We start from the raw sequence: 27,204 nt of genomic DNA, 5'->3' as shown, positions 1-27,204 counted from the left end.
CCGTAGCAGCTCAGCTTTTATCTGTTTTGATATAATTTTCTTTTTTTTTTTAAAGATTTTATTTATTTATTTGACAGAGAGAGACACAGCGAGAGAGGGGACACAAGAAGGGGGAGTGGGAGAGGGAGAAGCAGGCTTCCCGAGGAGCAGGGAGCCCGATGTGGGGCTCGATCCCAGGACCCTGGGATCATGACCTGAGCCGAAGGCAGTCGCTTAACCAACTGAGCCACCCAGGCGCCCCCTGTTTTTCCTCCTTAATCAAAACTGTAAGGTCATCTTGGTCTCTATCTTTATAAATGGCAGAAGACGGTCCAGTTCTCATTTGAATATTTGAATGTGTTTAGCGTTTTCAGATGAGGTGAGAATAAGGGCAGTGATTATAAAGTTCATTCTTTTATATTCCATTTGTCACTTGAAATTTTACAAGGTTAAGGAATTAGTAACATTGCCCTTTTCAAGATTTAAGTTCCTTTGAATAGCAATGCTTGAAACGGATCTAGTCAGTTAACGCTAATAACCAAAAGAAACTTTTGTATAACTCATTAGTCTGTGGAAACCATATTTTGGGAACAATACACATCAATGCTGATACATTTGTTAAAGTATTGAGTATACTCCAGAGGTGATATTTGTGATTGTTTTGTTGAATATCTAATTTTGAAAGTAAATTTAATCTCACACTTTCTGTTTTCTATTATATTCTTCTCTCCCTCCTAGTGGCAGCATGGAGCCAGCATTTCATAGAGGAGATCTTCTCTTTTTAACAAATCGAGTTGAAGATCCCATCCGAGTGGGAGAAATTGTTGTTTTTAGGATAGAAGGAAGAGAGATTCCTATAGTTCACCGAGTCTTGAAGATTCATGAAAAGTATGTGCAACTATGTCTTCCCTGTTTTAAGATCTTTTCATGTTTTAGTGTTTGCAGTGTTTAATTTTGATAACCTGAAGATTAAGAAGAGTGGGGAATGCCTAAGACCTTTTTCCAATCCATTTTTATAAATGTCTGAAGGTTTAGTGAACATTTGGAAAGCTAAATAGTTATTTATTAATTCATTTACTTCTCTGAAGCTTTTTCTGGAAGTTTTTCTTGGTTTCCTTTTACTTCCCAACCAGATCCATAGCCCTGTGTATCACCCCCCAAAAAATGACATAAAGGTTGATCCCAAGTAGAATCTTCTAATGTAATTGATGAGGTAGCCCTCCCTCATCCTTAAAAAAAAAAAAAAAAAACAAAACTTTATGGCAATCTAACAGACATATCCAATAAGAATAAATTTATGAACTTTTTCAAATTCCAAAGAAAAATTCTTTTTCTTTTAAGATTTTATGTAATCTGTACACCCAACATGGGACTCAAACTCACAACCCCAAGGTCAAGAGTTACACACTCCACTGACTGAGCCCACCAGACACCCCTAAATTCCAAAGAAAATTTCTAAAATCTAAGTTACTCTTTGGGCACCTGGGTGGCTCAGTTGGTTAAGCGACTGCCTTCGGCTCAGGTCATGATCCTGGAGTCCCGGGATCGAGTCCCACATCGGGCTCCCTGCTCAGCGGGGAGTCTGCTTCTCCCTCTGACCCTCTTCCCTCTCGTGCTCTCTATCTCTCATTCTCTCTCTCAAATAAATAAATAAAATCTTTAAAAAAAAAAATCTAAGTTAGTCTTTTAAACATAGACTCTTGCCTTTTAGGGTTAGAAGGGACATATGTAAAACTTGTAGAGTCACCTGGTGGTGTGGGGCATAACAATGAGCAAAAAATTTCACCTCTCTGGGTCTATCTCCTTATCTGCAATATTAAGAGGTTTAGGAAGATGAATTATAAGATCTGTGAGTTCTGAGCCTATGCTTCTCTGTCCAGCTCCATATTCCTCACCCCCTTCCTTACAAATTGGTAGTAAGGAAAGGAAAACATTCTGGTTAAGTTAAGGAAAACATTCAGGAGGGAAGGAAAGAAAGAAATGAAGGAAAAGGTAGGTGTCCTAGAGGACACCTGGAGGGGAAGGAAAACAGTGAGACAGTGATTTTAGGTTCTTTAGAATGAAGGAGCCCTAAATAAATATTATCTTATTCTTACCCCACCCTCTAAAGTAATTTATTTTCTCCACTTAGAGAAGAGGGAACTTTCAACTGTTGCTTTTTTTTTTTTTTTTTAAGATTTTATTTATTTGCATGTGTGAGAGAGAGCAGGGGGGAGGGGCAGAGGGAGAAGGAGAAGCAGTCACCCCTCTGAGCAGGGAGCCTGATGCAGGATTCGATCCCAGGACCCTGAGATCATGACCTAAGCTGAAGGCAGACACTTAACTGACTGAGCCACCCAGGCACCCTCAACTGTTGCTTTATGAAAATCCCCATAAATACTCTAGTTTAAAAGAGTTCTTTCTTCATTGGTGAAATAAAGATGGGACTGCTTTTTTTTTTTTTCAAACTTCAGTATATATTTTGAAAGATTACAATTTTAAAATGGCATTTTACTATTGACTAAGAAGGAACAACTTAATTTTTTTAGAAATTTAGTTTGGAATTGTGAAGGTTTATTCAGTACAGGCAGTGTTTTCCAGATTCTCAAAATGGATTTGTGGTGTTTGTTCTTAGCACTGCCTGTTGTGAGCAAAGCAGAGGCAACTTTTTCCTGATTTTATCAGAGAAAATCAAATGATACTCAGACCCTGCTTTGGGTAGAGCAAAAGGTACCCGTTTTTATATGCCATCCTTTGAAATTGAGTGAGTTTTTTATTTTAAACAGCTGATCTTGTTTTAGGGCAGGTTCATTGACATATCAATTATGGATTCCTTAAATTTTAAAAATAATTTTAACAGAATTCTGAATGTATTAAGCTGTATGGTACTACTAATCTAGGGGTTTTGGTGATTTCATTTTAAAGATTTTTTTTTTTTTTAATTTGAGAGAGAGAGAGCATGAGATGGGGGAGGGTCAGAGGGAGAAGCAGACTCCCTGCCGAACAGGGAGTCCGATGCGGGACTCTATCCCGGGACTCCAGGATCATGACCTGAGCCGAAGGCAGTGGCTTAACCGACTGAGCCACCCAGGCGCCCTGGTGATTTCATTTTAGACTCTTGAGATGCCTTCAGCTTGAAGGCCTGTTTAGATAACAGATCCAGTTAATATTCTGAAGCTTCCAATTTCCTTTTTTCTTTTGGGGAGACTAAAATACCTGATTGTGAACATCATTTGATTTAGTAGTGTTAACAGTGTTCTTAAATATGAGACTAAATGACAACCAGAATGGATGAAGTGTTTTAGTAAATGTGCCCTGAACGTTTTCAGGCTGAATTTTGCACTGTTACTCATTTCTTTCGTCTGAACATTGTTTTAAGAAATAAAATCCTGAACTTTGAGAAGAAGAGAGGTAGGAATCATTCAGCTGACCTCTCTCTTTGGTCTCATTCTGCCTTTCCTTCTCCACCTGCTTCTTATGTACAGTGCCTTTGTAAATTTGAAAATATCATAAAAAGCTCTTTTTTTCATATATGGACTCTCCATTTTGTGAACAGTCTTATTATATAGCATATAATAAGATGCTGTATAAAATCGGTAAATATAGCAAACAAAATCACATGCAGCCTTAACACCCAGAGAGAATGTTAAATTTTGGGTAATTCTCTCTTTGTTTTATAAATATACATTTTCCCCCTGTACAACACTGGGATCTACTCAGTACAGTTTTTGGTAACAGGCTTACCTCATGAACATATGGTAGAATATACCTGGTATTACCACATATGCAAAGAATCCCTAAACTAAAAGATCAGCTTGCCAAGTACTGCTTAATATGTTGGTAATGGGCCCATGAATTTGAATCCGTTCTTTGTGCCCAAGGTGGTCATTACCTCGTCCTGTCTGTTCTCCAGAGGACACACTCTGTGCGCTGAGCTGTCTGACCAGGCAGTGGGAAAGCACACTTAGCTGTAGTGCACTGCTGAGCTCAGGCAAAATATTCTTGTAAGGGACATTAAAAAACTTCTAGTATTTGTAATAGGAGGTAGTTTGGAGTAGTAAATAGTACATTGAGAAAAAGCTGTCCGTGGTGTTTTTTAAAAAGACTCAACCACCTCCTCCATTTATTGTAGTCTAGTTACTATGTTTTTAATTTAGTAAGAAAAAGGGGGAGTTATTACTCCTGGCTCCTCCAAGAGGGCTATGAGACACACCTGCAGGCAAGGTTACACATGCTCTGCAGACAGCGAAACATCAACATCGAAACATCTCTTCTTTGAGTCTTTCTCCCCCTGCCTACTCTCTTGTTTTCCATTACCTTCCAACAGAAATGAGTCAGGTAAGAGCTAGCACATAGCGAGGTCTGTGTTCTCATTTAAGAGACGACGTCACTTTGAAATATTATCAGTTGACTTAATTCTCTTGAGTTGTTCCTCACATTAGCTTGCTAGTCAAGTCCCTCTTAATGTGGACACTTTTCTCACATATAAATTCGTACTTTACTTTATAGCCTCCTCTGATGCGCACTTACTAAGTTCCGTCTATCATAAAAGGCATTATGGTTTGATGATGGTGAACACTGGTGTGTGGTCAGGTATTTGGAAGGAGAAAGTTGGCAGTGGGGATGACTTAATCCTCAGCTTTGCTCTTTCTGGGCGGAGAGAGAGATTGTTTTGCACCCATTTGGCTTTTGGGGTCTTACTTTTTCTTACCTACAAAGTGATTAGTTCTTGCCCCCTAACGTCACAGTATTCTGATGGTTGAATTACACAGCAAGCCTGTCGAGCTCCTCAGAGATAGATGATATTGAATATTTGGTCCCCGCGGCAGCCAGGGGAGAGCCCTGCGTAAGTGCTCCATCAGTCAGTGTTGGGGCCATGAGCTGTGACGTGCTGGAGTAGGTTTGACAGCGGGTCGAAGAGAAGCCGGGGCGCATAGACGGAGACCTCTGCTTTTTCACACAGCTCTAGCGGTCTCTGCCGACACCATCCCGGAGCGGGGAACTCGGGTTCGTTTGTGTGTCTTGTTGGCAAATCAAGTCTTTGAGGAGAGCCCAGGTCTCCTGTAGCATCCCTTTCCTTTCCTGGGGAGCTTCTCCACTCCCCCATTTCCCTTTCCTCAAATTTGATGTTCCTGTTCTGCCTCCATGGGCTCACTGTTGTTTTCATGGTTGAATAGACTCTTCCTTCCTGTGCTCCTGACTTTTACTCTTGCAGCCGGCCCCCTTGGCACCTGTCCTCCCTCTTTCACTCTCCAGAAGTTTTCAGACACTCTTTCCCTCGCTGAGTTGTCAGCTAAGGATTATTTTTCTCTGTATATATTTGCATTTTTTTTCTAACTAGAATCTCATTTTTAATGTGACTATTTGCACTTAACTGTTTTTGGTGTTTGCAACACATTCCAATTTAGTTTAATCTGCACATTTTGTGTCTAGTGAGCCAGTTTCTGGCTTAGAATCTAAGTGGATGTTAGTCAGTAGGAGTCTGAGGCTAATTTTCTTCTTTATATAGTACTTAACCCAAACTCACTTGAATTAGTTTTAAGATAGTCTTTATCAAACTATAAAATGTACTCTGCTTTCAGTTAAACTTTAAAACTACTAGAAAACTCTTGTTCTTTAGAAGAATTAAACTAATAATTTCCTGATAAGTAAAATGCTTTTCCTGAAAACCCTGGCATGTAAAAGCAATATATGTTTGTTGGGGAAAAAAATTAGAAGCTAAAGAAAGCCATAGATGGCCACTGTTATACCTTGGTCTATCACTTTAGATCTTTTTTACTATCTTATTTTTTATTTCATTTTATTTATTTATTTTTTTTTTTAAAGATTCTACTTATTTGACACAGAGAGAGGGAATACAAGCAGGGGGAGTGGGAGAGGGAGAAGCAGGCCCCCTGCCGAGCAGGGAGCCCGATGCGGGACCCGATCCCAGGACGCCGGGATCATGACCCGAGCCAAAGGCAGACGCTCAACCGACTGAGCCACCCAGACGCCCCATATTTCATTTTATTTTTTAAAGATTTTATTATTTGTCAGAGAGAGAGAGAGTACAAGCAGGGAGAAGCAGGCTTCCTGCTGAGCAAGGAGCACGATGGGGGACTCGATCCCAGGACCCTGGGATCATGACCTGAGCTGAAGGCATATGCTTAACTGACTGAGCCACCCAGGCGTCCCTCATTTCATTTTTTAAATATGGAGAATTTCTGGGGTGCCTGGCTGGCTTAATCAGTGGAGTCTGCGACTTGCAATTTCAGGATCATGTCAAGCCCCACGTTGGCCTACTTAAAAATAAAATATAAACAAATAGGTAGATAGATAGATAGCATTTCTAACATGCACAGAGGTATACAAAACCGTATAATGAACTGCTGTTGTGCTCTCAGCCAGTCCCGATCATTATGACTCTATGGCCAGTTCTGCCCCACTTAGACTACCACCTCTTCCCACTCTCCTTCCTGTATTATTTGGATCAAATCCTAGATATCATGTCATGTCACATGTAAATATTTTAGTAAATATCTATAAAGCGTAAGCAGTGAGCTTTTAAAAAACATATAACTACAGTCAGCATGCTTACACCCCAAAAAAGAACAACCATACCTTTGTATCATTACGTTTCCAGTCTTTGTTCAAATTCCCAATTGGGTCATAAGCTTTTTTTTTTAACAGTTTGTTTGAATCTAGATTCACGTAAGGTCCTTGGTTGCAATTGGTTGATAAGGCTTTATAATCTCTTTTATTTAAGCTTGTAAATTCTTTCTCCAACTTTCTTTGTTCCTCACAACTTGTTGGTTGAAGAAACTAGGTTATTCTTTAGTTTCCCTAGTGTTTGTTGTGGATTATATTCTGTGAGGTAGTTTAATGTGTTCCTTTGCTCTTCGTATTTACAGAAAATCGGTGGTTTGTGTTTATCTAAATATAAAAATGAGATTATACTGTATATGCTATTCTGTAATCTTTTCTTCACTTAATAAAATGTATATCATCTTCCAGTGCCATTAACTATTCTTCTATAACATTGTCCTCAATGCTTACATATTTTAACTCCTGAATGTTAGACTTTCAGCTTGCTTCCAGTTTTTCCCTACCATAAACAGAGCTATGAGCATCCTTTTGGCTAAATAGATAATTATTTTGATATTAGTTATGATGATAAAATACCACAGTTCTACAGCATTTTTGGTTAACAAAGCGAATTTTGTGCTTGCAAATGTCATGAAGGTATTTGATAACTTGGCTTTCCCTCACTTTTTTTTTTTCCCCTTACTCTTTTAAGGCAAAATGGACATATTAAGTTTTTGACCAAAGGAGATAATAATGCTGTTGATGACCGAGGCCTCTATAAACAAGGACAACATTGGCTAGAGAAGAAAGATGTCGTGGGGAGAGCAAGGGGGTAAGTAGAGGGGGGAGCATTTACTTTGCTTTCATGGCACATGGAATGTGTCCCTCTGTCTTATCGTCTGATCACACACAATTAAATACATGTTTTGGTCCTGGTTCTACCAAATCACCTTGTGTCCTTTGAAAAAGCATGCTTCTTAAAATACATCTAAAACTTGGGGGATACTGCTCCAGAGGGGAGGAAATGGGGTACAGCAAAAGAGTAGAGTTATCAGTGATGAGATGACGGATTGGAGTGACAATTTTAAAAATTCGTTTGTTTATTTCATTCATTCAAAAAATGTTATTGAGCACCTTCTTGTACTCCCGAGTCTATACCGTGCTAGTTTGGGGGTCCGGAGCAGTTATTGATCCTGCTTCCTGAAATGTATATTTTAAGTAGTTACTGAGTCAGCAACTTAAAGTATTCATTTAAGTTAATTTTATCATGTTTATTTCCTACTGTTTTATTTCTAGTCTTAAAATCATTGGGGTCAAATGAAATTTAAAAGTTATATTAAGCCTGTTTATTTCAGATTTTATCAGGAGAACAGATCAGTGGAGGACAGGAATTGTAAGTTATTGACATGAGGACATAATAGAACTGTTACTACCTTCATGTTATTAATAGTATTAACAATAACTCACATTTATCAGGGCTTACTATGTGCCAGAGACTCATTCTAAATTCTTTACAAGTATTACCTCATTTTAACCACAGAACAACCCTAATATTTCCATTCTACAGATGAGGAAACACAGACGAGTTAGGTTGCTTATCTAAGGCCACGCTGGTGATGAACAGTGGCCAGCTGACCCCGGAGCCCACCCTCTTAACCATCATGCCAGAGTTACTGGCATCACGCTCCTGAAAGTGGAGAGCTGCTGGTTCTCACTATTCAGCTGCCACATGGGGCCCTGACCCCTGTCAGCACATCTGCGCCTTCTGTAGACAGTGGATTCAGAGTGATTCTACTAGAGATCAGGCCACCACACTGAGCAGTTCTCTTCCCACAGAGAAGTCGGTGTACAGTACTAAGTGAAAGCTGCTTCAGTTACAGCATGAGAGGTGCTGGTTTGGGGCCAGAGAGATTGGATCAGAACAAGCACCCACGGTGTATTTTGTGTCTTGCGAAGCTGTTTGCATGGCTCCAGTTCAAGGGAACTTCATTTCCTGTATTGGAGCTAAACATCCTTTTTTTTTTCATAAGATTTTTATTTATTTTTAAGTAATTTCTGCACCCAACCTGGGGCTCAAACTTACAACCCTGAGATCAAGAGTCACATGCTCCACCGACTGAGCCAGCCAGGCGCCCCAAACATACTTTTATAATACAAACCAGATCATCAGTGCTTCTGAGAAATAACACTCCCGTCTCCCATAGTTCCCAAGATGCTGCTAATGTGGTTATTCAGACTCATCAGTCTCGTTGAGTCTTTTTGTTTTTCTTTTAATTGCAATGTGCAGATTCACGTAGAAACATAAATAACAGTCATCAAAAAGTAAAGTCACAGGGCGCCTGGGTGGTGCAGCCAGTTATGCGTCCGACTTGGTTTCAGCGCGGGTCATGGGATCGAGCCCATGTCGGGCTCTGAGCTCAGCAGGGAGTAGGCTTGAGTTTCTCTCCCTCTCCCTTTGCCCCTCCCCCCACCGTGTGTGCACATGCACACACTCTCTCAAATAAATAAATCTTTAAAAAAAAAAATCTTGGGGCACCTGGGTGGCTCAGTCATTAAGCGTCTGCCTTCAGCTCGGGTCATGATCCCGGGGTCCTGGGATTGAGCCCCGCATCGGGCTCCCTGCTCCGCGGGAAGCCTGCTTCTCCCTCCCCCACTCCCCCTGCTTGTGTTCCCTCTCTCGCCATGTCTCTCTCTGCCAAATAAATAAATAAGTAAATCTTTAAAAAAATTTTTTTAAAAAGTCTTTTTTCACATCTATCCTTTCCCTCCCCCTCCATAAGTATTTTAACTTTTTGGTTTCGGTTCTTTTAGTCTTTATGTAAAGGATGCAGGTAGCATATGTATGTATATACACATAAACACATTTTGTGTGTGAGGAGAGGTAGTCATGCTATTTATAACATTTTTTTATCCCCAAAGTAATCACTATTTTTGCAAATCAAAAGATACATCTCCATATCATCATTTTCATAGCTGTGTGCTAGTCCACGGAATGGATAGACCATATTTTTATTTAGCCAATCTCCTATTGGTAGATGCTTTGAGTGTTTGTGTGTGTGTGAACAAGTCATGATGAGCGTCTTACATACATCTCAGTGTCTCTGCCCAGTAATCATTTCTTCAGTAAATTCAAGGAAGTGGAATTACTGGGTGAAACCTAGGCATACTTTAAGAAAGCTTTTGTTAAATCTTGCCGTACTGTTTTATTTATACTCTTCCCAGTATAACAGTGTCCCTTTATGTGGATCTTGATTCTTAGGTATTTAATGCAGTTCTGTCTGCTCACTCTGGCCCCCTGTTTGGGTAGAAGATGCATCATCCCACAGAAGGGTACAGGAGCCAGGCTTTCACTCAAGTAACTTGTCTTTCTGAAGAATTTTTTTTTATTCTCTAACTATATTCAGTATTATTTCTAAAATCCCAACATTGAGGAGCACCTGCCTGGCTCAGTCTCAGGTTGTGAGTTTGAGCCCCACGTTGGGTGTAGAAATTACTTAAAAATAAAATCTTTACAAAAATAAAATAAAATCCCAACATTGAAAATATAGGTCTTTTTGTGACCTTTAATTAAAAAAAAAACACAGGCTGGTGCTCTCTGAATTTAAGTAACTTTCCATGACGTATAAACATCTGGGACGTACATGGCTACAGAGCAGGCGCACCGAATCTTAACCGTGCAAGGTTACTTTGTCTAGCTTATCCTGCCACTTCCCTGAACACATGGCAGGGCATAGCACCTCCTTTTGTGGCAACTATGTTTATAAAACACAAACTGGTAATTCAAAGCCCAACTGTACCCAAACCTTAAGAATAGCTTTTCTGCAGACTGGTCTGTGACTGTGGTACAAGTGTCTTTACACAATAAAAACCTTTTTTTTCCCTAAAATTTAGCTGCACACTAAAAAATTTAACGCTGCGGCCTAAGGCCCTAAATAAACACAAGTTAAAACAATTTTATTGAGATATAATTCACATATATTAGATAAAATTCACCATTTAAAAGTATACGATTCGGTGGGTTTTATTACATCCACAAGGTTACCCAGCTATCAGCACTGTCTAATTTCCGAAGGTATCCGCACCCCAGAAAGGAAACTCCATACTCATTTGTAGTCACTGCCCGTCCCCTTTCCCTGCAGCCCCTGGCAACCACTCAGCTGCTCTCCGTTGCTGTGGATTGCCTGTTCTGGACGTTTTATATGAGCGGAATCTCACAATACGTGCTCTTCATTTACGTCTGGCTTCTTCCGCTCAGCATTGCGTCTTCGACGTCTGTTGATACAGCAGTGTGTGATAAAGACCATTTTAGGAAATGGAACTGATACCGAACCAACTAAGTATCGAGTGGGGAGTGACCCGTCCTCTTTGGAGGAGGTCGAAGACACAGCAGCAGGAGCTGCTTGTGCAAGAAAAGTAGGAGCGAGAGGAGGCCAGGGCAGGAGCGGGCCTCGGCCGGGCAGGGTCCTGGCGATGGAAAGAATGTCGAAGGGAGGGGTAATTGCGCTCCCTGTTGGCTAAAACCAGCTTTAAGGATGAGGCTTCCAAAATGCACTTTTTCCTTAACGTTTAAAACGGCTCATTCTGGGGTAGAAACAGTGATCATTTTTCAGTCAGCTCCCGGGGCCCAGGCTTCCTGGTTAGAGGCCCCTCTGACACCCGACAAAATTATTTTCTCCAAATATCAGCAGCCCGTCCGAGGCTCCTTCCTCACCAGCACCTCCCAGGGGCATGTAGTCCTCTACACTCTGCCCTCGAGACGTTAACTCAGCACAGGCTGCTGTTGGAGCTGGCTTTGTGGGTGGCATGTTTGACTTCTTTTAAGCCTTCTTCTGCTTATTGTTCACTCTGCTTTAGCAGAGCTTCTCCAAGCAGAGTAGGAAAAAAAGTGCAGTGGATTTGAATTGAAGATGACTAATGGTAGCAGCATTACGTACTCGATTAGCAACCCTTTGCTGTCTCTGTCCATGGAGGGAAACGGTGAGACAAATAATTAAATATTTTCTTTGACTTTGGACTGCCTGTCATATTAGTTGCTTACATTACCCCTAAAGGCCAAGTTGCTTCCATCTCTTTTATGGTGGGGCAAGGAAAAACCAACCTTAGGGGGGGAAATATTTCCACGAATAACTCATAAACAGGCTACGTGATCACTGGGAGCTAAAGGTTCTCTGAACGTGGATACTGCATGGAGGGAACAGTGAAAGCCTCTGTCCGTGAGAATGGCTGCTGGTTGATCATAAGACCAGAATCAGCAGCCTGATACTGTTTTAGCAGAAATCACAGATACTTTTATAGCTTTTAGTCTGCATATTACTGTGAGGCATATGCCTTCACCTTCTTAAATTAGATGATTTACGTTCACTGGAAGCTACTGCTTTTATGAAGATCTGATGAGACAAAAGAAATGTTATTGTATTCCAAAGAAAAAATACGTATTTAAAAACATAGAAAACCCCTGTCTACCATCCTAGAACTTAGCTCTGCCATCCTGTAGGGACTGTTACTTTTCAGCTCTTAGAGGTTCCAGGGGTTGAAACCAAAGCATGGGTCCTAGGAAGGGATGTTATTTTCCACCACCTGGCTCTTCCAGGCATGTCACTAGCTAGAACTGAGCTGGTGCTAGAGTGTGCAGAAGCATTATTTGGGCCCCACTTCCACAGATGCTCTGAGTCAGTAAATGTGAGGAAGATAGAGCAATCTGCACTTTTAATAGGCTATCCAAGTGATTCTGACGAAGGAGGCCTGGTTTTAGGAGACATCAACTTATGGAATGGAAGTTTGGGGATGGGGAGGGGTCGGGGGGTGGGAGTGTCTGGTAATGCGGCCAGAAGGGAGAGGGGCAAGACGGGGTGAGGACAGGAGACAGGAAGTAAGAGGAGTTCTTCAAAGGAAGGAAGTGCACCAAAAGACAAAATTTCTGTTTTTCAAGCTTGCCTAAGGCTTTGATAGTGGAGGTGTTATGTGGGAGGTGATTTGTTTGTGCACCTTTGGGATGTTGGTGCACAGGTTGTGGATACCCGGAGTAGAAATATTTGGGCTATTTTAAAGTATGCGAGGGTCAGTCTCCACCTCAGCCCAACCTCCCTCCTTTGGACAAGCTCTAGGTCAGTATCATTGGGCCCGTTCTAGAGTCCAGTAGTAAAAGAGGAGGAGAAAGAAGAAAGTTGTGCATTTGCTAACTGCCGTTTCCTCCCACAGTGACGGTACCCTGCTAACCTTTCCTTTCTCCCCTGAATTCTTACGAGGTTATGGAGTGTTTTCTATTGGGGGGAGAAGTGAAGTCCGGGAGTAAGTGAGATCTCCCAAGGAAAGGAAGAGAAGAGGCCTGGACATCCATACATTCCATCAGGCAGTGTTTACTGGATGCCTACTGTGTACAGGGGTTACATCCGGCCTTGAGGATACAGTGGGGAGCAAGACTGGCATCGCCTTTGCCCTTATGGAGCATAGAGTCGAATAGGAGAGACAGACGCTCTTCAGTTAGTTGTGCAACCAATTATGTAATAAAAAAATGTGGTAAAGACTCCAAAGGAAATACATCAGGTCTATGAGATTATTTAACAGGTGGTTTTATCTCTATCTAGTTTAAGGGGATAAACTTTAGGGGCAAAGAGAAAGAAAGAGCTAGTGAAAAAAATAAAGGGGTAGCAGCCAATAGGTAGGTGGAAAAATAGATTTGTGGTGTGTTTGAGAAGCCAAGGAAGGAAAGGCTTTCAAGGGAAGTTTGTGGTCCTCAAAGTCAAAACCTGCAGAGATGAAAAGGAAGATGGGAGGTGAGACTGGTCTGCACACGGCGATTTAAGCTGTTCTGGAAGAAGTGTCGGGATCAGGAGAGCCAGAGCCAGATTACAGGTGGTTAGCAAATGAGAGGGTGGCGCAATCTTCAGCACTGTAATGGAGCTCTTACACTCACTTTTTGGACTCTTAACATGAAGTACCTTGTAATGGTCTGGCTGTGTTTGTGTTGTCGCCCCAGCTGGTTTGACCACTCCCGGAAGGCTGTGACAGCAAACCCAGCCCCGAGCACTGAATCCACATGTAGCGTGAGAGTCCCCGTCTGGAGGCCCGAGACCTTAGGTTCTCCTGCCCCGAAACCACACACCTCGGGCACGAGCATCTCTTTCCTCATCTGTAAAGTGGTATTCCTAACTTCCCTGTCACACGAGTTGTTGGAAGGACCTAATAGGACAGTCTGTACAAATGGACTTTGTGAACTGAAAATTAGTTTTCGATGGAAGATACTGAGAATGTTCGGTAACATGAGACTGGCTACGGAGGAAGTTCTGTGATGACCGGTTTTCTGTTTGCTTGTTTGTTTAGATTTGTTCCTTATATTGGGATTGTGACGATCCTCATGAATGACTATCCGAAATTTAAGGTAAGAGCCTATACTATATGTTTCATTAAACATGTGCTCTTTTGCTCACTTTTGGAAACTATTACGTGGGTTACAGACTAATTGGTTAGTGTAGTAACTGGTCATGGTCACAAAAGCCAGCTCATGACTGAACTCTGAGGACTTGGACACTTTTAAAAGCTTCCCTGACTTGTGTTCTGTGTCTGTTTTCTAGTATGCAGTGCTCTTCTTGCTGGGTTTATTCGTGCTGGTCCATCGTGAGTAAGAAGTCTGCCTTGCTGTTCCTGGAAGATGCCGTACTTTTCGTTCCTGAATGTTTGGCGTAGATACTGGTCTGTGATTGGTGGAGTGCAGAATGCACATGTTGGCGCTTCTCAGTAGCAACGGTTTGCATTAGTTTCTGTTTCCACACTAGGGTACGTGTGGGCGGGTGCACGGACACCATGGCGCACACTCGAGGGGACTCTCAATCACAGGATTTCATGTGTTGTCATTGTCACACTTTCACATTTTTGTACATCAGTGAATTTTTTATATTAAAAGGTTGAGCCAAAGCCCCCAGTGTTTGTATTTTGAAGCCAAGCTTCACTTCTAAAGTGCCTACAGAGTTCTGTAAATGAAAATGCAACTCTGCACGAGTTTGAAACCGTCATTCCTCCGTATAAGATGGGAATGGCATATCCTGAGGTGGTCGTAAGTCTTAACTTTTCAAATTTTAAATAAAAGACTTTGCATATTGAACCCCTTATCCCTGACTTGTGTTTGTCGGGAAAGCTTTGCCTTCCTCTGCTGGTTCGTAGCACCCTTGGGGGAGATAAAGGCTTTGATGTGAGCAGTCCTTCAGCTAAGAAGGTTGTCCTCATACTAACAACTGGTTTTTTGTTTGTTTGTTTTGTGGAACAAAAGTGGCCATTGGCGTTCATAGGAAATCTCTTAGCCATAAAATTGATTCTTCACTAGGGTGTGACTCAGATGTGTAGAAACACAGTTAGTGTTGCTGAAAGGTTCAGAAAATCCCCCTGGGCTGTGAAGGGTCCTCTACTTTTCTGCACTTGAGACACTCTCAGCCCTTTCTACACATTGGCAGTGTGCTTCAGCATTCCTTCCTGAGGAAGCAGGACGAAGGTGCCGGAGGGCGAGCGTGCTACTTGTTTTTTTAAAACTCTCATTTGCCTGAGCCTGTTCTCTTAAGTGCCTGGCTTCGCTTTTCTCTCGTGCAGACTTAGAGAAGGCAAGGTTTAAAGTAGTGAATGCAAAGCCCTGTTGTGTTTTTCTTCCGCTCATATTGAGGCGGTTAGGGAAAGGGCCGGTGTAGGGTAAGCCAGTGTGTTTTAAGTACAAAATACTCTTAATTCTTTTTGTTCTCTACTTGTATTAATGTGAAATCTGAAAGTGAGCACATTTTCTGTGTTGGGCTAAATGAGCAGTTTCTATTATTTGTTCAGCTGAGGTGGATCAGCTGAAGTGGAAGTCAGTCCACACTTTAATGTTAATGGAATCAGCATTAAAAGATGGAGACAGTTTACAACTAAGAACAGTTGATCTTCCGAAGCTCTCCCATATAGAGAATAGTGCCATCCCAAATCCGTTAACTGGGCTTTAGTCTTTAAACTCTGGATGTGGGCTCTGAATGATCTCAACCGAGTAGGACACTTGGCACATCAGGGCTAGCAGGTGCTTCTTTGAACCTGCCCGTGAGGCTTGTATTGTACTTAGATTTTCTCATGAGCCACGGAGAGTGTGGAAGCAGCCCCCCATGCGTAGAATGGCAGAAAATTGCTACTCTCCCCGTTTTTCCTCCCACTCACCTGCAGAGGATGGGGTTAACCACTCGGCCTAACCGTCCTCACTCTGTTTTTGCAGCAGCCTTTCTGGGACTGCTCTGGAGAAGTCGCGTGCTTTGCTGCCCGGTGTTGGGATCCTGGGGTTCCCAGCTTGCCTGAGCTGTACTTGTACCCTCGGCCATCCAGACTTCTCCTCCATACACACTTAAAACATTGAATATTTTCCTCATCTGCGTATCTTCACACCCAGTTTTGTTTTTCCTCCTTTGCTGGATGCTCTCGTTGGAAGCCAGTAGCTAAATTTTTCTGGGAAGTAATCAAATCATTCAAAAGTATTTTAATTACTCTCTTAGCCAAAAATAAAGATTATTTTGGGAGAGAGGTTTTATGTTGTCAATTTTTATGTTGTCTGGTTTAGTGCTCAAATGTAAGACTTAAGCTGGGCAATTTTTTATTAGTAAATGTAAAGCATTCTAGAGAGCGTAAGACCTGCTAGGGTTGTTCGACTTGGTGTTGTAATGGAATCATGAGCTCGCCGAGATTTGGCTGCGTCGGTGGGCAGTTGGGAAGGCTTGCCCACTGTGAGTGTCGGGGGTCAAAGAAGATGAGGACTGATAACACTTCGAGTGAGAATTTGATCATGGCGATGACTCTGGGCTGTGAGTCCTCCGCTGTCATCACTCCCAATGAGTTAAGTCTCTCTTAGCTTGCAAACGCCTGTCCTCGCTTCTAGTGCCTGTCTCTCTCCTCCCTCCAGACACTTCTACTTGTTGTCCTCTGTTTACAGGGAAGCTCGTAGCAGTTGCTGCAAACGAACCCTCCAGATGTCAACTTTTCTTTGAAGGAGTATTCACCTAGATTTTTTCAGCTTCCCAGCATATTGAGTCACTTACAAGCCCTACGTTTACCCCTATCATTCCATTTCTCATGGCCATCACCTGACTCCAGAAACAAAGTCAGTGGTTCCCTTTGCTGGGGTGCCTATACGTCTCCGTTTCCCTGCAGCGGGCCAGTCTGTGCCTGTTCGAGACCAGCTCCACTTGTTAGTTTTAGTGCCCCATTTACTTTCAGAAGTGTCTCTTTTTGGACCATAAATGTTGTGTTGACCTTGTATTACCCCATGGGAAGTTCGGACTTTGAATTCAGCCAGCATTAAGCACCCTTGTGGTAAACTGCTATATCTTCACTTACATTATCTTACACTCTCATTTCTGCTTGTCTGAGTCTCACTTTCTGCAAAGAGTAACTGTCCTTCCTCCAACTCTCAGCATTTGCGGCCTTACGCTATTTGTGGCAGTTTGTGGATATGGCCTCAAGTTCCCCTATCAAATGGCAAGGCCCTCCTATGCAGAGGCCCTGCTTTATAGGCACCATACTCTGTTGTCCCAGCATGTACTACATGTTCGGTATAATCATGCAGTGGAACCAGAAACAGTAACTTAGGGTGGCATTTTTTTTTAAAGATTTTACTTATCTGAGAGAGAGAGAAAGAGAGCACGAGTACGGGGAGAGGCAGAGGGAGAAGCAGACTCCCTGCCGAGCAGGGAGACCCACACAGGGCTCGATCCCAGGACCCCGGGATCATGACCTGAGCCGAAGGCAGACACTTAACGACTGAGCCTCCCAGGCACCCAGGTAACTTAGGGTAGCATAATTGTTGAGCTGTTATTCTGGGGCAGAACAAATGAATCATTCAAATGATTTGCACTTTCCGGTTATTTAGTAATTTGGTCTTTCCAAATTTGAATTTGAAAACTTTCTCTCCCTGTGGTTCCATTTAAACAGTGTGTTCCCTTTCTAGAATTTTTTGTGTTAATCCTGTCTTCTTCCTTTTTATCTATGTTCTCGGACTCTTCCTGCCTTCTCTTTTTCAGTGGGACATGTATTGGTGTTTGTCACTTTTCTTGGGGAGTCCCAGGTTTCTCAGAGAACGTAGGCTTAAAATAAAGGCTCTTTAGGTCAGTTAAGCATCCAACTCTTGATTTCGGCTCAGGTCATGATCTCAGCGTCATGGGACCGAGCCCTGCGTCGGACTCAGCAGGGAGTCTGCTGGAGATTCTCTCTCTCTCTCCCCCTCCCCCCACTTGCTCGCTCTCTGTTTTTGTCTCACTCTCAAATAAGTAAAAAAATATTTTTTAAAAAAAGAATAAAGGCTCTGTAATCCTTAAGTGAATTTCTTGGTCATTTGCTTTCGTGTGTTACCAAGTCCATACGGCCCCTAAGAACGATGTGTGAGGGCTATCTCAGCATCTGAGGGCACCCGTCTTAGAACATTTATCACTCTCTTGAGCTTCCTGAATGATCCAGCTGATTCTGGCTGACTAAATAGATTGTCTACCTTCCTTAAGATGCTCCTTTGGTTGGACGGCCTATCCAGACTGTTTTCTGGCAAGGTAGATCTTTGTTACTATTCTCTCTTACTAGAACTGTAAGTAATACCAGCTAGACTTTTAGAAATAAACAACAAATATGACCCTTTGCACACGAGTGTTGGTGAGTCTGGGTGTAGAAGGAATTCTGTGTAACCAAGAAATGTTAATTAAAGACTAGAATATGCAGAAGTTAACCAAAAAAAAAAAAAAAAAAGGACATTGTCTTCTAAGTGTTCTGTAGCATTCTAGGCCCTCAGGACTTTTTCCAGCCTCAGCTCTCTGCAGACCCCACATTCTCGTCCCCTTGATATTGGTCTCACTGAACAGACATCTAGTTTTCACTTACGCCGCTTGCTCTGCCCGGAGTGCCTGCTCCCTCTGTACCTGCTGGAAGCTTTCTCTTTCTGCAGACACGGATGGAGCGTCTCTCTGGTGCCAGATTTGGGACTAGCCCCTGGGGTACAAAGATGAGTAAGGCATGGAACTGTTAGGAACTCAGTGCCTTAACCGGCGCAACATGTAAACAGGCTTTTTTTTTTTTTTTCCCCACATAGGGTCCTAAGTGGAGTGATAGATGCACAAGGAGCTCAAAAGAGGAGTGTTTTTATTCTCAGCCACGCTCTCGAGTGTATAGCACTTCCCACGCGGTGCTGTTGGGACTTTGCTCGTGACTCTTTAATGGCACCCTCAGAGTGGTCTGTCTGCTGTGGGTCCCCCACCCCGACCAGCTCCTTGAGGCGTTAAGACAAGGCCAACCTCTCGTTCATCCTTGTATATCCTCTAGTCCCTGTCACAGTGCTTGTTGGCCCATTGTAGATTTATTAATAAATTGTCCCAAAAAGGATTTGGAGCAGCTCATAAAGATACATCTAGTACTCTGTGATAAGATGTAAAATAATTGAAGAATCTAGGGTTGAAATAAGTGTGGAAGGAAAAAAGGATGAAATCAGAGGTGAGGTAGTGCCCTCAAGACACATGAGGAGTTCTGTCTGCTGGAGGAGATGCGTAGTGTTGATGCTCAACTCCTTAGGGGCTAATGTAAAGAGGGAAACAATCATTTCTATGCCTTATGGAACGGGCATAAAAAGGAATTAACAACAACAAAAACTTTATAATACCCAAGGACCAAGAAATTTCTCTCCTGGGACCTCATTGCAAGGGCACGGTGTGATGTCATGCAGTAATCTCTATATTAAGTAGCCTAATGATTTTCATAGAATTATTTCAGAGAATGTTCCTTGAGTGTAGGTATAGTTTGGCAGCTTCTGCGGAGAGGCACCCCACAAAACACCATCTACCCATCTAATCAGCCAGGAACCCCCCAACACCTTTCCTGTAGAACAGTGTTCCTTTTTTTTAGATTTTTTTTTTTTTATTTATTCATGAGAGAGAGCACACGGGGAGGGTCAGAGGGAGTGGAAGAAGCAGACTCCTGGCTGAGCAGGGAGCCCGATGCGGAGCTCGATCACCGGACTCCAGGATCATGACCTGAGCTGAAGGCAGACGCTTAACCAACTGAGCCACCCAGGCGCCCCCAGAACAATGTTCCTTAATCTTTCAAAACTCATTGCCTCCTCTAAGAACCCTAAAAATCTCAAACCTCTTCTCCATTCTCACAAACTCTCCTTCAGGTCTGTTGCATCCAACCTCCATCCTCACCAGCCAAGAATATTTTCTCTTGCTTTTTTCTCAAGTTTGTATTATAAAAACAAGTTATTTCTTATATACAGTTAAATTATTATACTAACTATGACTTTCAAACTATAAATCCCTATTCTACCAATCTTGGGAGTTACTGGAATGGTACCTCCTCTTGGTTAAGAATCATTTCTCTAGAACCCTTACTTTAACTGGCCAGTTTACTTAGATTGGTAAGCTGGATTCCAGCTTTACATCAAGGAGTCTAGGTAAAAGAATTTGTACTCAGGCTTTATGTCAGGCAAGTAAGTAAATCACTAGCGTGAGGCTTGATCAAAGCAGTCAGCCTGACATTTAAATGGAAAAAGTGAGATCACTCTAGAATGTGTTTCTTGGAATTGATCAAAAGTTGAGGTGGATATGCTGGCCTTTTAGTCTATCAAACAAGTCAGAGTATAATAGGCCTTTTGTTGACTGTGGTGTCAACACCGCAGCTGTAGCGGGAACCTTTTCTTTCCCCGGTAACAGACTTCAGATTGAAAGCGGGCTTTGCATTTCCTGGGACCCAGCTAATAATAATGAGTACTTAGAATTTGCCATGTGTTCCGCTAAGTACTTTTGAATTCATGACAGATTTTTATTTTCTCTCATTCAGTCTTCAAAATAAACTCCATTTTACCAAAGAGAAACCACAAGTTAAGAGATTTGCCCAGCATCTCCTGGCCAGTGAATGGCACGGCCGCAACTCCAAGTCTGTTGCTTTTCTCATGTCACGATGTTGGGTGTCATAACCCAGTCCTTGCACCTTTATAATATCTAATGAGACTCTCGTTTGGCATAAATCCCACGGCTGCAGGGCCCTTGGGAATTCTTTAGAGACTCTAGGTGGTTCTTCTGTGGACTCGCTCAGATAAGCAAATCTGTTAGAAATAGATTCTCAGACAGATTTCCAAGCATTTAGATCTCTTTGGAGTTTAAAGAGTATTAATTTGAGTTACTGAATGTCCCCTGAAATACATGACTGTCCTACCCAAATAATTATGAATACTGGGCCTGGGGCTCGTCACTTTCTTAGGTTTTTACAAATTCCCTGAGCACCTGTGCCATTGAGCTGAGCAGCGGCTGCTCTGGTCCCTTAGCCACTGGTGGGATTTGTCATCACTTTCTTGTTAGATGTAGGTATTTTCTCCTTTTTTTTGAATATTGCCTTAAAAAATATTTTGTGTTTTGGCAATTTCAGTTTCTGGTACATTTCCTCATTAATGGTGAATGTTCTGATTTTCTAGCTAATTCTTATGTGTTCCCTCTGACTTTGGGAAATTGTATCCTATATCCCTGACTCTCCTCTTCAAGATTCTGCCGTTCTCCTGATTGTCCAGTCCTTTTCCATTCTGAAACTAAAGAGCAGGACCCAAGATATCTCAGGATGTTTCTCTTCATCCTCCGAGTCCACACAGGTGGAGATCTGTGCGCAAAGGTTTGTGGGGGGCGTGATTTTTATGCCATCCTTTCCTGAGCAGCTCTGTATTTGTTGTCATTCCTTTTCACCAGACTCATGTATGTCTAATTTAAATTTCTGCTTTTCGCTTCCTCTGTTGTCCTCTGCACCTTTCATGTGCGTCAAGTCCACTATGTTTTGCTCCATTTGTGTAGTTTCTCTGCAACTAACTTGCTTTGTACTTGAATTAACTCATCTATAAAATGGGCATAATACTAGTCGTTACTACATCAAAATAGTGTTGGTGATCAAGGGAGCATGCATGTAAGTACTTTTGGAAAACAGCAAAGATTCAGTTGTGAAAAGATGTTACTTATAATTGATTCCGATTTGATGAAAATATAGCAAATAGTAATACACATGTCCTTTATTTCAAGCAATCGTTGATTAAAAACCATGGTGCAGTTCAAATGTTTTGTTGGTGTTGGTTATAACAGGAGTTGCCATGTATGTTTCACCCCTTAATCATCTCTAGAATTGTCTTGTGAAGCTTGTGTAGATTCTCCTGTGGCTATCCTTGAAGGTTGTAGAAACCTGAGAAGGGCCCAGTGTGAGCACTGAAGAGCTTCCCTGTGGGCCTCCGCTGGACTCACTGTCAGTCTTCCCAGTGGGATGGAGGCCCTTTGACTTCCCTTGCCATCACAGTACACTTGGGGAACGGGCAGCGGACGGCTGAGATCTTACTCAAACTCAGAGCCTGGCACGCTCTCTGGGACATCGAGCTTGGAAGTGCTGTCTTGGGCCAGCCACCCTCTCTGCTGGGCCTGATGCTTCTCATTCCCGGTACAGTGTTTCATAGCAGCTGTGGAGCTGCTTACCCTGCTTCTTTCTCCAGGGTCCTCTGAGGCCTCTTGCTGTGCTAGCCTGACAGATAAAATGATGCCACTGGGGGCACCTGAGGTCAGTCTTGGAGCTGTGAATGCAGGCTGTGACAGGAGGCTTGGCTGGAGTATAAATGAACTGGTCAGAGCAGAACTCCCAGTCCCAGGGTACCCTGCAGAAGTGAGGGCAGACTCTAAATTCAGTGCCTGCTCCCTTTCTCCCCTGAGAAATCTAAACCAACTTGATGTTTACACTTGTGATGATAAAATGGGAGTGGATGTGGTTTAGGGAAATAGCATCTGCCCTGCGTGACTTTGGGGGCCTGATAGAGTGGTCCAAACAGACCCGAAGTCTGATTCTAGTGTAACGTCTGGGCAAGTGACTCAACCTCTGAGCCTGTTTCCAGTTATAAAATGAGAGATAAACCTACCAAATAAGGTTCCTTCAAGCATTGCAGTGAAGCAGCACTCAATTAATGCCAGCTCCGTGTGTTCCCACTAATTTCTACGTCCATGGGCCAGAGGAGAGGGAGGGGGGTCACAAAGGGAATGGTTATTACGGGAAGGTGATAAGAGCTATATCTGTATACCACGGCTGAGCAGTGACAAGAATGCACAGAGGTGTAAATGCCAGGGTGGGGGATGAGAAGCAAGGAGGCTGGGGAAAAAGCCAGGGCCAGAAATGGAGTGTCCCTGTCCTGTGTGTCATGCTCCTGGGAACTCAGCATGACATCCAGCCTCTGCTATATACTTCCCCTTTTAGAGTGGTGATCCACAGAGCTAGCTGGCCTTCCTGAGCCAGATACGTGCAAGGGCAATACCAGGTAACATTATCGAGCCAGACTGGGGAGTAGGTTCCGTCACAGCCACGCTGTGCAGAGTCCAGAATCCCGGGTTGGTCTGCACCCCGCTGCATCATTCACTCCTTTGGCACTCGGTTTCTCCAATGAGATGCTAACTCCCTTGGCAGCAGGGAATGATCTTTTGTCTCCGCTCCTCCTGTGCCTAGCATGGTGCTCCTGAACATTGGTGTTGAGTAAAACACTTAAGCAAAAATAAATGTATTATTCTGGAGCACATTGTTTTACTCATTAAGTGATGGCACTGACCCCAAAGTTCTTTCCAAGGCAAGTGTGGACTTGGGAGGAGGAGAGTGCTGGGTGTGAGAGGCCAGTCCTATAGGGCTGCTCCTTCCTACCACAAAATAATTGTGCTAAAAAAATGTAAAATTATTACAAATAGAGCAACATGGTTATTACTGTTTCACAGTTGAAGAAAGGTTCAGTGAGGTCACACAGTTTATATATGAATTCCTGGTCCGGTGCTCTTTCCATTTCCCTGACCCAAGAGATCTGCCTCCTGCCCAAGTGTTAGGCCAGGCTCCTCCCAGTACAGCGTCCATTCTTGGGGTGGGGGATGCTCACTCTCTCACCATCCATCATTCTGCATTGCCAGCCCGAGCACCTGCTGTGGTTTCTACACCACCTGGGGAGTGGTGGCCGTGAGAGGGCAGAGAGCAGGGTGAACACGGTCACATCCCCTCAGAGGGAGGGGCCGACAGGCATTTTACGGCTAGCCTAGTGCCTGGCACTTTGCTGGGCACTGTAGCGCCAGTCTCCCCCCACACACACACTTTTACCCTTGTAAAGAGAGGTTCCGAGGCGAAGTAACCACTCGTGGGCCTAAAGCCAGTGGGAGCGGCTAGGCGGCCGCCAGGGGAACGGGCTTTGCCCCGGGTCAGGGTCCTCCGCTGGATGGTGGTGCACATGGACGCCGACGCCCTGCGGAGGCGATGCCCACGCGGGCGCAGGAGCTTAAGTGCTCAGCGCCCGGGGTCCGGCGGGGCGGGGCGGGGCGTCCCATGAGGGCGGGGCCGGGGCGGCTGTGAGCGCGCCAGGGGCGGGCTCCTCGGAACAGGCTCCGCCCCGCCAGGGGCGAGGGTTTAAATGGAGGGAAGGAGGCGGCCCCGGCTTCAGCGGCTGCGAAGCGCGCGAGGGGCGGGGGAGTGGCGAGGGTACAGCCATGACCCTGCGGGCGAGGGGCGCTCGGCTGCTCGGCGGACTCCTGCTCTTCGCTCTGCTCGCTGCGGGCGCCGCGCCGCTGAGCTGGGATCCCCCAGAGCCCCGCAGCCGGGCCAGCAAGATCCGAGTGCACCCGCGGGGCAACCTCTGGGCCACCGGTAAGTCTTCGCGCCCCGGGCAAGCGCCCCTCACCCTGCTCTGATCCCATTTTCCTTTTCAGGCCGTTCCTCAGCCACGGACACTCATGTCCGCGCTGCTGAGGACCCTGGAACTCGTCTAATAGATGGGAAACTTGAGACCCAGACAGTCCGGTGACTTGGCTGCGATCACTCAGCCAGTTAAGGCAGAGCTGGGGTCGTATCCTACATCTGCCTGCCAGCCGGTGCCCCTTGCCTTAGGCAAGAGTCTGCTGAATCTTCTTCTAACCTCTGGTGTGTCTTCTCTTTGCACCTCCACCTTCCAGACACCTCTTCATCCTCCACTTTCCTCCTTGCCCTCTCCTGTCTCTCCTGTAAGCAGGCAGCACTACTGGCAGGCTCTCTCCCTGGCCGTGTGCCATCTACCCTCCTCCCAGCTGTACCACCCTCTCCGCCATCTCTGCCTGCTCAGGAGAAGCCCAGGTACAGGCTTTGCTGCCACCCAGGGGTATTTGTGTCTCCTTGGAGAGGAGGTGGAGCAGGACTGACCTCGGATCTCATGAGAACTGAAAGTTGGGAGAGATGGGGAACTTTCCCACTGGGATAGAATCCTCGCTCCCCAACTTCCTTGTGCCTTGGCACCTCCTTTCTAGGTCACTTCATGGGCAAGAAGAGTCTGGAAACCCCCAGCCCATTCCTCTTGGGGACAGCTCCCCACATCTCTCTGAGGGACCAGAGACTGCAGCTGAGTCATGATCTGCCCAGGATCCTCCTGCTCAAGAAAGTTCTGGGCATGAGCCTTAGCGGCCCAGCACCTCACCCCCAGGTGAGCCAAGCTCCTACCTCAGGCCAAGGAGAGGCCCAGCCAGGGCTGCTGCTGGTTCCAGCATTGGGCATCGGGTGTGAGAGCACCCCGCCCCCGAGGTGTGATGGGCCCCAGAAAGCCAGGGATTTCAGGCTTTCCTTGTGATCCAGAGTCAAAAGGAGAAGACTTCAAAGAAAGGTAACTGACCTTCCCAGCAAACCTCACAGAGCAAGAAGTAGGAAAGAAGTTTCCCCTCACCTAGTCCCCAGTCTGAAGTCACAGCCTAGGATTAATTAGCCAGCCTCTTGCAGCAGGACCTCCCCGACACACACAGACTTGCCCCACTCCAGCCATCCACCTTTGCTGTGCCTCATTTGTACTTGTGGCTACATTTGGGACCCTGAGGCCCAGAAAGGAGAAGAGTCAGCATCCAAGACAGAGTCCAGACCTTGTTCAACTCGACCAGTGCTCTTCCCAGTCGCTCATCTGCCTCAGTGACCCTCAGTGCAGGGTTTCTCAACCTCAGTACTCCTGACATTCTGGGCTGGATAATTCTTTGTTGTCGGGGCTTCCCTGTGCACTGGAGGAAGTTTAGTAGTATCCCTTGTCTCTACTCACTGGAGCACCCTCCTCCCTGCCCCATTTGTGACAACCACAAAAAAAGGCCTCCAGACATTGCCAGAGCTCTTGTGAGGGGAAAGGGGCAGGAGCCAAAATTACCCTGGTTGTAAACCACTGACCCCAAAGCTAGAGCCAAGCCAGCTTTGGTCTCTAGCCTGGCAGGAGGGCAGCTCCTCCATTCCCTGCTCCTGGTGCTGACCCTGGCCCACACCACCTTCCCTTGTACTTTGTTACGATGCCCAGAAGGCAGCATAGTGTGGTAGAATGTGGGTTCCCGTGACAGCGAGCTAGGCTCATAACCCAGCTATTTTGTAGCCGTGTGACCTTAAAGGCCTCATCTTCCTCATTTATAAAATGGGATGGTAGCGGATAGCACCCATCTTGTATTAAATGGGACCATTTGTGTCATGAGCTCAGCGTGTTGCCTGGCACATAGAAAGCACTTAGTAAACAGGAGCTCTTACCAGTCTGTGAGCTCCCTGGGAGCACCTGTCACAGACTCACCTTCATATCCCCCACTGTGCCTAGCATATAATGCTACATTTTGAAAGAAGGGAGGGGCGTTTCCTAGAGAAGGTCCAACTCCATCCTCAGTCAACCTCCCTGGCACTCCTCATGCACAGAACCCCCAGCCCCTGGGGACCTCAGATGTAAGGGCCAGCAGCTTGGGCTGGCTGAGTCTGAAGGGAGATGATGTCACCTCTGGGGCTGTCAGTCTCGAAGGCCTCAAGCATGCAGACCAACTAGCGAACCTCCCAGGAAGCAGTACCTAGCACTGGGGGATGGGGCTTCAGAAGTGAGGTCTGGGGCAGAGCTGGGGGCGGGGAGTGAAAACACTGACGCTGGCCCAGGGCCAGGCACATAACGTGGATTGTACTTCCATGATCTCCTTGACTGTCAACAAGCACTCTGAGAAAACGACTGCCCCGACCCCTTCCAGGCCTTCTTCAGGGGGAAAGGTGCCAGGGGGGCCTGCCGGAGCAGAGAGCCTGCCCCTGCCTACCTCTGCGGATGCCTCACACATAGGAATGGCAGGACGCCCCTGTCATGTGCCCCCTCTGCCCAGGTCAATTCTGTGTGTTCCCGTTCAGTACAGGAGGCCGCTGGTGCAGATGCTGCAGAAGGGATGCCCCTAATGAGGAAGAGACGCCGCCGTGACTTAGACTGCGCCCACCCAGGGAAGGTGCTGAGCGGGACCCTGGCGGTGGCCCCATCTGGATGTAAACCCTGGGCTCAAATATCTGTTACTCCATTACTGTGATTTCTGGTTGTGTCGCCAGGAATATTGCCCATCCAGACACAAATTATGTCCCTGCTGTATTTGTTGCTTCCGTGTTGAAGTTGTGAATAAAACCTGCTCTTTATGTAGAATGTCTGGGCCTCTCCTTCCAGCCACATTTGAGGGCACGAGAGGGAAAGGGGGCTGGAGGACGGCATGTTCAGTGAGACAGAGCTGGCTCGAAAGAGCCAAGAAAACTTCATGACACCAGCCTACTCGGGACTCCTATTCAGTCGCTCATTCAGCAAGCAGGTACTCGGTGCCTGTTGTATCCCCCAGGTCTTGGGCCAGGTGCTGGGCTCTTACTCTCACCTCTGCCACCTTCCCGCACAGGCAGGTCTCTCATGTT

At 44.9% G+C, this 27,204-nt stretch overlaps 2 protein-coding genes across 5 annotated transcripts in view; both read left to right on the top strand.

Annotated features, from left to right (window-relative positions):
• The window catches only part of SEC11A (SEC11 homolog A, signal peptidase complex subunit), a 38,390-nt gene extending 23,770 nt beyond the window's left edge, over positions 1 to 14,620 (top strand). The window contains exons 3-6 of the mRNA XM_027570535.2: positions 718 to 867; positions 7,235 to 7,354; positions 13,843 to 13,900; positions 14,094 to 14,620. Coding sequence (XP_027426336.1) covers positions 718 to 867; positions 7,235 to 7,354; positions 13,843 to 13,900; positions 14,094 to 14,144 — 379 coding nt within the window. The 3' untranslated portion in view covers positions 14,145 to 14,620. The remainder of the gene's footprint in view (positions 1 to 717; positions 868 to 7,234; positions 7,355 to 13,842; positions 13,901 to 14,093) is intronic.
• A 9,290-nt stretch (positions 14,621 to 23,910) lies between these two features.
• NMB (neuromedin B) lies at positions 23,911 to 26,938 on the top strand. 4 transcript variants are annotated; one of them, XM_027570537.2, is made up of 3 exons: positions 23,911 to 24,171; positions 24,804 to 25,153; positions 26,673 to 26,791. In XM_027570537.2, exons 1-2 carry the CDS (start codon positions 24,015 to 24,017, stop codon positions 25,118 to 25,120), a joined length of 474 nt encoding a protein of 157 aa, XP_027426338.1. In that variant the 5' UTR covers positions 23,911 to 24,014; the 3' UTR covers positions 25,121 to 25,153; positions 26,673 to 26,791. The 4 variants fall into 4 exon arrangements, with proteins under 4 accessions (XP_027426338.1, XP_027426339.1, XP_027426340.1 ...); XM_027570538.2 differs by having other exon boundaries at positions 26,668 to 26,751; XM_027570539.1 differs by having other exon boundaries at positions 23,915 to 24,171; positions 24,804 to 24,976; positions 26,668 to 26,938.
• Positions 26,939 to 27,204: the final 266 nt, after the last annotated feature.

The sequence above is a fragment of the Zalophus californianus genome, chromosome 6 (assembly GCF_009762305.2).
Source record: "Zalophus californianus isolate mZalCal1 chromosome 6, mZalCal1.pri.v2, whole genome shotgun sequence".
Classification (NCBI taxonomy): domain Eukaryota; kingdom Metazoa; phylum Chordata; class Mammalia; order Carnivora; family Otariidae; genus Zalophus; species Zalophus californianus.
This window is presented reverse-complemented; position numbering and strand designations above follow the sequence as displayed.